This window comes from Alexandromys fortis, unplaced genomic scaffold (assembly GCF_014885135.2).
Source record: "Alexandromys fortis isolate MF-2015 unplaced genomic scaffold, M_Fortis_MF-2015_v1.1 scaffold_83, whole genome shotgun sequence".
NCBI lineage: Eukaryota > Metazoa > Chordata > Mammalia > Rodentia > Cricetidae > Alexandromys > Alexandromys fortis.
In genome coordinates this window covers 1,831,739-1,842,378 of record NW_026068001.1, presented here as the reverse complement: position 1 = coordinate 1,842,378, position 10,640 = coordinate 1,831,739, and the positions used below count along the sequence as shown (strand labels likewise).

The 10,640-nt window shown below is 44.8% G+C and overlaps 1 protein-coding gene across 3 annotated transcripts in view; it reads left to right on the top strand.

Annotated features, from left to right (window-relative positions):
• Positions 1-5,925: 5,925 nt before the first annotated feature.
• Rgn (regucalcin) overlaps positions 5,926-10,640 on the top strand; it is a 12,914-nt gene continuing 8,199 nt past the window's right edge. The window contains exons 1-3 of one of the 3 annotated variants that reach the window (XM_050160943.1): positions 5,926-5,944; positions 7,395-7,572; positions 9,720-9,902. In XM_050160943.1, coding sequence (XP_050016900.1) covers positions 7,410-7,572; positions 9,720-9,902 — 346 coding nt within the window. In that variant the 5' untranslated portion in view covers positions 5,926-5,944; positions 7,395-7,409. Of the gene's footprint in view, positions 5,945-6,911; positions 7,061-7,394; positions 7,573-9,719; positions 9,903-10,640 lie in introns of those variants that run through there. The other 2 variants (XM_050160944.1, XM_050160942.1) reach the window with 2 other exon arrangements.

Genomic DNA, 10,640 nt, shown 5'->3' with positions numbered 1-10,640 from the left:
CTTAAGAGAGCCATCAAAACTGTATATGGAGCCAATGCCAAGAGACTTCAAAGTGACTCATCTTCCAGAAGCTCATACCCATAATCTTGGCTCCCCTGCCTGCCTCTCTTCCCATTTCTATTGAACTCCAACTCCCTACCGGCTCATCCTGAAAGCCTTTTCTGTGCTGGGGCCACGGATCTGGTTGTACCTAGTCAAGATCCCCAGCCGGATTAGGAGAACTCCCAAGAGTGCTCCAGGCTACAGGATGGAGCTGGGGCTCTGCCTCTGCCATTGCTAACACACCTGCCCCAATGCCGGGATGGCAGCTGTGTGCCACAACACCTGGCGGAAAAAAGAAATCACTCTGATGACTTTCTCCTGAATTTAACTGTTGGTTGACCAAAATGTCATTATTTCTCCCTTAAACATTTTAACAAGCCCATTTCTTTTTGGAGGCTCATTCTGCTTGGGAAGTTCTTCCTATCATTACAATGGTCTCATAAATATTGTTTCAGGGGCTGGAGAGATGGCTCAGTGGTTAAGAGCATTGCCTGCTCTTCCAAAGGTCCTGAGTTCAATTCCCAGCAACCACATGGTGGCTCACAACCATCTGTAATGAGGTCTGGTGCCCTTTTCTGGCCTGCAGACATACACATAGACAGAATATTGTATACATAATAAATAAATAAATAAATAAATAAATAAATAAATAAAATATTGTTTCAGGCTAGGAACATGGGTCACTAATGGGATGTTTGCAAAGCATGTGCAAGGCCATGGGTTCTCTCTCAGAAACACACACACACAAACAAACAAATAAATGTAAAAAAAGAAAAAACTAGTTATAAAAGTTGTCCAATTCACAGAAATGACCAAAACTACCCTACCCTGGCTTGCACTGGTGAGTCCTATTTCTCTATCATTGTCCTTATCTACTAGACTAGAATTCAAATACCCAATCATAAAGGCTAGAGAGGTAGACTGATGATTAAGGTGGTCTTCCAGAGGATCCGAATTCAATTTCCAGTGCCCTCATAGAGGCTTACAACTATTCTAGCCAATTACAGCTAGGCAATCCACCTCTTTCTTCTGGCCTCCACAGGTCCCAGACATATGTGTGGTGCACAGATATACATGCAAGTAAAAGACCCAAAATACAAAATATATTTTTAACAATTTTCTAAATAGGACCTGGCAAATGGCTCAGCAGATTTGTCAAAGCACTTCTGGAGGACCTGGACTCAATCCCCAGTCCCCTCATGGTGGCTCGGTCATCTGTAACTCCAGGGTCATGGGATCACGCACTCTCTTCTGGGCTCTGTAGCTACCAGGCATACATAGTACACAGACTTACAAGCAGGCAAGAGACCTACTCGTGTAAAATAATAAATAATTTAAAAATGTAAATACCCAATCATATAATTCCTCCTATTCCCTGACAGCATCCAGTCCTCAGACTCTCCCTGAAATCACCCTAGACAAGGTGAAAACCTTTTATAGTCTCTGTCAAAAACTTTGTTGCTGCAATATGGCACAGTTCCCCATTGTGTGTGCTCTCCTTTCTCGTAGCCATGAGTCAGAGAACTTAAGTTTGTTTGATTGTGGCTATTGTGCTATGGCTATGTAAGAGAACACCTTTGAAGGACTACGATGTAGGTCAGTAGTGTAGTTTATATAGTAACGTAATAGCATGAATAGACCCTACATTCAAGTGCTGCCTGCCCTCCCCCCCCCAAAAAGAGAGACAAAGACAGACAGACAGACTGACAGAGAGAAAGAGAGAGAACATTTGCAGAATCCAGCTAAAGGATAATCAGAAATTCTTTACACTAGTTTTGCAACTTGTGCTGGTTAGTTTAGAATCACCTGGGAGGAATCCAGTGAGGATGATGTGAGAGGCACCATTTCCTAGGCTAGGCACAAGAGTGAGGAAACTTGGCAAAGCTAGCAAGTGAGTAGCCTGTGGCACTGTTGATTTGTTGTGACTAGCTTCTTGAGTTTCTGCCTTGACATCTCAGTACTGGGCTGTAATGGAAATTATGAGCCAAACAAGCCCCTTCTTCCCCTAAAATAGCAACAGAAATGAAACCAGGACACGAATGTTCTGTAAGATGAAAATTTTTTTTCTAAATTGTCCCAGCTAGCTGTGGTGAAACACAACTTTAATCTCAGCACTCAGGAGGCAGAGGCAGTCAGATCTCTGAGAGTTTAAGAGCAGCCTGGTCTACAGAGTGAGCTCCAGGACAGCCAGGGCCACATAAGAAAACCCTGTCTCAAAACAGCCAAAATTAAAATAAGGTTATCCCTCCATGAAATAAATACAACAGTAACAACTTGAACAAACTCTGTCAGCATGGCATGTGACAGAAAATAAAGGTGACAAACACCACTCCCAGACCTGTGTGACTCCCTGTCTAGTGAGTCTTTCCAGCAGCAGATCCAGAGAGCTGAGATGAAGTCCCCAGGAGGATGACAGAAATCTAGAAGAGAAATAGTGGAGGCCTGAATGAATTAAAGAAGGTCAAAACAGCCAGGCGGTGGTGGTGCATGCCTTTAATCCCAGCACTCAGGAGGTAGAGGCAGGTGGATCTCTGTGAGCTCTGTGAGTTCGAGGCCAGCCTGGTTTACAAGAGCTAGTTCCAGGATAGGCTCCAAAGCGATAGAGAAACCCCGTCTCAAAAAACAAACAAACAAACAAAAAAAGAATGTCAAAACCATCGGGCAATTAAAGGGAGATTGCTTTTCTTTCCTGGTGATAACACCAAATGGCAGATAGCACCATGGGGAGGATCACAGAACTCCTGGACTAGGCATGGGGCCACAGCAGCAACCTTGAGGCCACAGTGGTTAGCTGGGCTGAGGCTGCATACTCATTGAAGTCATCTGGTCAGATCAATTTACAGAGGAGGGCTTCTGTCTCCCCTCTCCATCCATTAAGAGTCTGAGATAAGTAATAAATAAAATAAATAACCTTTGCCTGGGGGATGTCCCTCCTTTGAGACAGGGTCTCTCATTGGCTCACATCTCACCAATTAGGCTGGACTGGCTGGTCATTGAGCCCCAGGGACCCTCCTGCCTCCACCTCTCAGCACTGGGATTACAACCACATGGTTATACACGGCAGGCAGGTTCTAGGCTTTGAATTCAGGTCTTCACATTTGCAAAGCAAACACTTTACTGATTCATCTTCCCCAGCCCCATTAGAGATCATGCTGACGCAGAAACAGACCCTTGGCTTGGCTTGGTCCAACTGTTATTGTGTTTGTGTGGAGATGCTTCTGAGAGAGCAGCAGACCCCACACCAACCCTGCAAGGTGGCTCCTTGCTTCTGCACCTAATCTCCAGCCAGAGATACTAGGACGCTCTCAGTGCCTGTGCTGAAGAAAGCAGCAATTCTGGTTGCTGCTGATTGTTGCACTTTGGTCAGGGGTCACTCCCCTACTTTGGGCAACCTCACCAAAGCCAGACTTGTTGACATCTGCACCATTTTGTAAAAACTTCCACCAGAGTAGAGGACCCAGTTTTCAACCATGGCTACACTATAGGGAATTTTGTTCATTGTGTGTGCGCGCCAGGGCACACTTCTGGAAGTCAGAGGGCAACTTGTAGGACTAGGCTCTCACTCCTTCTACCATGACCACGTGGGTTCTGGATTCATCTCAGGTGCTCAGAAGGACCATTTCTATGGACTTTCATTAGGAAACAAAAAATGGTGAGATGGCCCAGTTTGGATGTTCCCACTCATGAAGGCAGGGCAGGAAGTTTGTTGAGGAGAGGATTGCTTTGGGCCTGTTCACCAGGCTTGCTGACTGTTGAAAAACGTTGATCTCTTGATATAGCTCAGGGAAAGATCAGGGCTGAGATACAGACTAGGGAGGGAGCCATATGCATTCCAGGAGGCACAGGAAGACCAGACAGGAACAAAAGGAGACTGCCTAGAAAGTAGAGCAGAAGTAGGGTGTGGTGACACATGTTGTCACCCCAACATTTGAGATGCTGAGGTAGGAGGATCACATTGAGTGTGAGGCCAGCCTGGGCTACATTGTGAGTTCTTGGTCAGTCTGGGATATAGAGTGAAACCCCTCTCACTCCCTCCAAAAAAAGTTCCCACATTGCTCTGGATGGCTTAGTGTGCTTGCCAGAGGCTTTTCTCCAGTTGAACATACAGTTTAGGAGGCTCCCTCCTCTGCACATGTTTGAGAACACATGAGAGTGATTGTCTTAAGTATATCCTTGGGTGAAGGCAGTCAAAAACTGGTTTTTCCAAGTTCCCATCCACCATATGGATCCTAGGGATTAAAGTCACCAACTTAGCTAGGCTGGCTGACCAGAGATGCTCCATTCTCTACTCCGGAGTTACAGATATGAAGCCACCTGCTACGCCAGGCTTTTTCAGTAGGTGCTGGGATCCAAACTTGGGTCCCCATGCGCATACACCAAGTACTGTACCAAATACACCATCTCTCCGGCCCTATTTTAATTTTGATTTTTGGAAATGATCTCATTATGCATCTATGGCTGACTTGGAACTCTTCACCTAAACCTGGCTGTCCTTGAACTTTCAGTGACCTCCTGCTTCCACCTCTGGAGTGCTAGGGTTATGTATGTACCTCCATAGCCACCTCCCTCCATTGCTTTTTAAAAAAAAAAAAATTGGGGCTCGAGAAATTACTCAGCAGTTAAGAGCACTTGCAAATTTTGTAGATGACATGGGTTCTACTCCCAGCACCCGATCCAGCACCCGATCCAGCACCCTTTTTTGGTCTCCACAGACACTAGGCATGAATGTATCCAGTGCACCTATCTACATGCAAGGAACACACACACACACAAATAAATGAATATTTTTTAGAAAAGGGAAAAGTGGGACAGAGGCAAGAGGAATCAAGGCTATCCTCATCTACATAACCAGTTGAAGGCCAGCCCAGCCTACCTGAGACTGTTTCAAAAGAAAAGAAAGGTGGGGGGCTGAGTTTTGATGTGGAGTTGGTGATATACAATGAGACTGTCAAGCAACAATTTCTTAAGGGCTAGAGGTGTGGATCAGTGGTAGAATACCTGGAGGTAGGTGGTCCTGAGTTTCACTGTAACCCTACAACAAGGAAGGGAAAAGAAATAACATGAAAGTACCTTTGAAACTTGCAGACATACCAGTTGAGCGCTATAACTACTGACTTCTAGAATCAGCACAAACTCAGGGGTGTTTTGGAGGAGAGTGTAGCTATGTATAGCTCTTGGTGGGGACTGTTGTTTAGGATCATTTATTCCATGTGATTTTTAAACCATATCAAATAAAGTCATTTTTCTTCCCCTTCCAAAAATATTTTGCAAGGGTTGGCTTGTTGCCACCAAGGTCTTCCCAGCTAGGGAGACGAAGGGCTTTGTTTAACCGCTTTGTTCTTTTCTTTTTAACCTATTTGTGTTTAACCAGATCCCTGTCCCAATCCCTTAGGCATTTTAACAACTTCTTTCTGTTTGTTGAACTAAGAGATTAACTTTAGATAGCTATCCAAACTCTAAAGTTTACATTTGCTGTGCCCCTGCCGCTTCTCACGCCTGCCCCGGCAGGATTCAGCTGGGTGCTTCCAGTTGCTGTGGGAGACGTGGGGAACAGCGTGAGCAACAGGAGCGAGAAAGGTGAGGCCTGCCTGGCGAGTTTTTTTCTCCTTCCCAAGGTTCTCTGCGTGACCTTTGAGCTGCCTGCGCTGTCACACTAGCCTTGCGAATATCCAGGACAGGACAGCATTAGTGGAGAAGGCAAGAAAGCTAGATTCCCAGGCGACCGGGAAGCTAGATTCGCTCACCCTTGTCTTCCCACCCTGCGCAGAGACCAGCCAGAGACCCCGTGCCAGGAGCAAGGCAGGCTCGGTGGCGGTCAGCTTCCCAGAGCTCTGTCGTTGCTGTCACTGCCCCCAACCTCGGGAGGCGCAGCAGTGTCTGAAGAACCCTCTCGTTGGCACAGGTACTCCACCCCCATCCAAGCCGCCATTGAGAACCTCCCTTCCCCCCAGCCCGGGCAAAAAATGGGTCATTTGGCAGTAGTGCCCCCCGCCCCCCCCCACGTTGCTTGCAGGACAGACTGTGGGGTTAAAAATACTATTGCAAAAGTCCCGCGTCTGATCTTGCGGCTTATCTAAGATTGATAGCATGAAAGCCCTTTGGAGCCTGGGCCAATTTTCAACAGCCAATGAAACATGGCCAACGCTACAGTGTTGGTAGTTAATACTTTGAGACAGAGGTCTGAGCTGTGTTTCTAAAATCATGCAATTTATTGAAGGAAACATTAAACCAAAGCTTGTTCTCCCCCGACCCTTGTATTCACTTGGCCACCCATGCGTGGAACTGTTTAGTTGAAAGCAGGTGGATCCCCGGGAGAAGCAGTTTCCATCAGCACTAAGGCCTACTGGGGCAGACTTGCAGAGCAAAGTTTCCTGCTCCTTCAAGGGAGAATTCTTGACAGATCTCTATTTCTCTGATATTTCTTTCTTTTTTTATTTCTCCCAGTTCACTGGTTACAGTCTTTGGCCTAAAATTCAAGCCTAGATTGTTCTTTGCCTGTGGGATTCAAGGCTCCCTACCAACTAGCCTCAAGGAGCCAAGCTTCAACAAAAAAACAAAAAACAAAAAACAAAAAAAAAAAAACGAACCAGGGAAAATGCCCTTCATACCTGCGACTGTCTGAATTTGAAAATGGACATGGGCTTTTGGGGGGAGGTAGGGACAGAACTAGATATTAACCCCAAGCCCTAGCACTAGGAAACTCTTCTACCCTGGCCACACAGCAAGCTTCTGGCTGGTACCTTAATCCCGTGTATTATCACTGATGAACACATTTCTAAAACTGGCTGCCCCCCAAGGAGATCAATAGCATCCATTGATGAGGGGGGGTGAGAGCATAAAAAGGTGACCTGCGGACACCCAGAGGGGCCACCAGTAAGGGAGCTGCCCGCCCCTTGGAGGTCAGGGTGCTAACATAAAAGGCTGACCAGCACTCCTGCCGAGTTAGTACCACCAAGGTGTGGGTGGCAGAGTGCTTCTTTTCTTTTGTTTTAAAGGCAGCCTGAAAAGCCCCTCACTGGTAAGTTGACTGAAGATGCCTCATGCCGTGCCCTTTCTTCTTTTTCCTCCTCACCACCTGCTGCCATGCTGCACGCCTTCCTCTGATGGGGGGGGTGTGCACCCGCCTTTTTGTTCTGATCCAATACTGTCATACCTCAAGGAGATTTCACATTTGGTTCCAGGCTGCCTTAATAAAATTAATTTTATAATAAAACAATTAACAGGTTTTTTTGTCTTCCTATTGCATATAGGAGCTACATTTACAGTATACAGAAGTGCTACTGTGCATACCTTAACTTCCTGCCGTCCGTACTGGGTCTTGTGCTGAATTTATTCTCTGTTCCCTTTAATAGGCTTTTCCTGCGACCATGTCTTCCATCAGGATCGAATGTGTTTTACGGGAGAACTGCAGGTGTGGGGAGTCTCCGGTATGGGAGGAGGCATCCAACTCTCTGCTGTTTGTAGACATCCCTGCAAAGAAGGTTTGTCGATGGGACTCACTCAGCAAGCATGTGCAACAAGTGGCCGTGGGTAAGAATGAAAGCTGAGCTCCTTTCCTCACAGTTAGCCATCTTTTCCCAGCTTGGGGGGACATAAGGGGGCCATCATTGCCTTGGGTCCTTCTTCTTAAAGCCTGACTAAAGATACTTTGAAATCTTTTGGGTTATCATGGTCTCTGTGCCTGCGATCCATGTGATCCCACTTGAACCCAATGATGATCATCAATATTTTTCTCATTCTCTTGCATGGAGCACAGCATTCCCACCTTCCTTTGCTTTAGTTTGTGATGCTGGAGATGGAACCCTCGACTTCACGCATGCTCAGCAAGTACTCTACCACCAAACTATGCCTCCGGTGCCCTGTTTTTGTTTTAATGCTGAGGTACTATAGTGTCTCTTTCAGTGTAGTAATTGCCTTCCGATAACAGTATCCACGGCGAACACTCCATTAGTGGCATAGCAAAAGCTATCTGCTCTGGTTAGGCCAAGACCTCCATTTAAAAAAAAAAAAACAATATAAACAGATGTATCACTTCTTTGTGGAAAAAAAAAGGGGGGTTCGTAGGCTTCAAAAGCATCAACCAGTACTGTTTACTCCCTGCAGGATTCCCAAGAGAGCTTTGTGGTTTCAGAGGAGTTTTCGGGCTTTCTATGTCTCAAGGCAATGGGCCGGGAAGTGCTTATCGAGTAGGCAAACAAGTTTCTGTTTTTGTTATTGGATCCTTGGGAAGAGATAGCAGGATTTTCCTAAGTCAAAGGGAATTTCGGGTTTCTGCTCTTTTCCCATGAATCCAGCTGTGAGTTTAAAGCCTGTTTCCCTGGTGCTGAAGATTGAAACCAGGACACACACACACCACGAGCTGCATTCCCAGACTTTTTGAAAAAATTGATTTTGTGTGTGGGGCATACTGGCTCCACCGCACCCATGTTGACGTCAGAGAAGAACTTGCAGGAGTCGGTTCACTCCTTCCACCATATAAAGTCAGAGGACAACTTTTGGAACTCTTTTCTTTACACTATATGAGTTTTGGGGATTGAACTCAGATTATCAGATTTGGTAGCAAAAAGCCCTTACCTACTGAACCGTTTTCTTTATAAGGCAAGGGCTTGATATATAGCTAAGGTTGATGTGGAACTCACAGGTTCTTGCTTCCACTAGAAGCAGCTTCAAACTTACTCATCAATGTGTTTATAGCTCCAAGCAGAATGCTTCTGCCTCTGCCTTCCCTGGTCCCTCATTCCCAGCATTCCCCAAATTCCTACCCATAATTAGCAAAGTGTCCCAGTCTTGCAAAGGGTCTATGTGTTAGCAGGAGTTTAGAAAGCTAACTTATCAGGAGGCATCTCAGGCTGTAGTTAGATTCCTTGTTAAGAGTATGACCCTCCTTATAGGGTCTTGTATGTTCCCAGGGTCCGCAAGGACTTGAGTCAACTTCTGAGCAGGGCTTTGAGCTAAGAGCATTTAGCTTTGATGAGGTGCTTGGGAAATGTTTCTAAACAAGCTCTCAGATAAGTGTATTTCCTGTGATACTCAACATGGTAATCTCTCTCCACTTAAAAAGGTTTCTTTTTAATACAGGGAAGAATATTAAAACCAGAAAAGCTAACTATTAAAATAAAAATATAGGAATATAATAGAGATATAAGGGTTGTATTTCATTGCATATATAATCGCATTATTCTTACCATGCATATTTTCAAAAATATTTGGAAAATGAGAAACAATTTGTAATTAAATATATTAAAAATAAACTCTTTCAACATGGTATTAACTAATACGGCAGTGTACACCAATAATACTAGTATTCAGAAGGTAGAGGCAAGAGAATACTGAGGTTGGGGCTACCCCTCAGCTACAGCTACATGGTCAGACAACATCTTAGTACCATTAAATCACTGGACCCACGGGGTGGTGATGCACACCTTTAATCCCAGTACTCGGGAGGCAGAGGCAGCCAGATCTCTGTGAGTTTGAGGCCAGCCTAGACTGGTCTACAAAGCAAGTTCCAGGACAGCCAGAGCTAAACAGTGAAACCCTGTCTCGAAAAAGCAAAAAAGGAAAAAAAAAGAAAAAAAATCACTGAACCCCTGCCTAAGAAATGAAATATGACACAGTGACCTCTGTGCTGGACCACCAGACTGCCTACTACCTTCTAGGTATTGTCTTTACCTCTGCAGATGCCCCAGTTAGCTCAGTGGCACTTCGACAGTTGGGAGGCTATGTTGCCACCATTGGAACCAAATTTTGTGCTTTGAACTGGGAAGATCAATCAGTATTTGTCTTAGCCACGGTGGATAAAGATAAGACAAACAATCGATTCAATGATGGGAAGGTGGATCCTGCTGGGAGATACTTTGCTGGTATGATTTCTTTCTTTCTTTTTTTGCCCCTATTTCTTGTGTTTGAATCTTACTCTGTGTGTGTGTGTGTGTGTGTGTGTGTGTGTGTGTGTGTGTTGCTGTGGGATGAAACAAAAAATGTATATATACTAGATAAGTGTTATACCAAAATAAGTAATACTATATAATGAACATATATATATGTATTAAACCTTACCTAAAGTTAGAGAGTGACTTGTAAACATTTTGTTCTTGTTTTCATATGTACTCTATCTGAGCCTTTCTCTCTCCGGAAACATTTAGGGTTGCATGTGTATGTGTGGGTGTTTTGTGTGTTCCCTAAGGAAAGCGACTTTTTTTCTGGGACACAGTCTTACTATGCAACTTTGGCCAGGCTGAAAGTTGCTAAGTAGACCAGGCTGACCTTGAAGTCACAGAAATACACCTGATTCTGCCTTCTGAGTTTTGGAATTAAAAGTGTGTGCCACCGTGCACTGTCATTTTTAAAGAATATGATCCCTTAAGTGTCTTTTGGCCATTTGAACTTCTTCTGTTGAGAATTCTCTGTTCAGTTCAGTGCCCCATTTTTTAATTGGGTTAATTAGCATCTTAAATTCTAGTTTCTTGAGTTCTCTATATATTTTGGAGATCAGACCTTTGTCAGTTGCGGGGTTGGTGAAGATCTCCGAATCGGTAGGTTGCCTTTTTGTTTTAATGACAGTGTCCTTTGCTTTACAGAAGAGAGGACCTGTTATATAT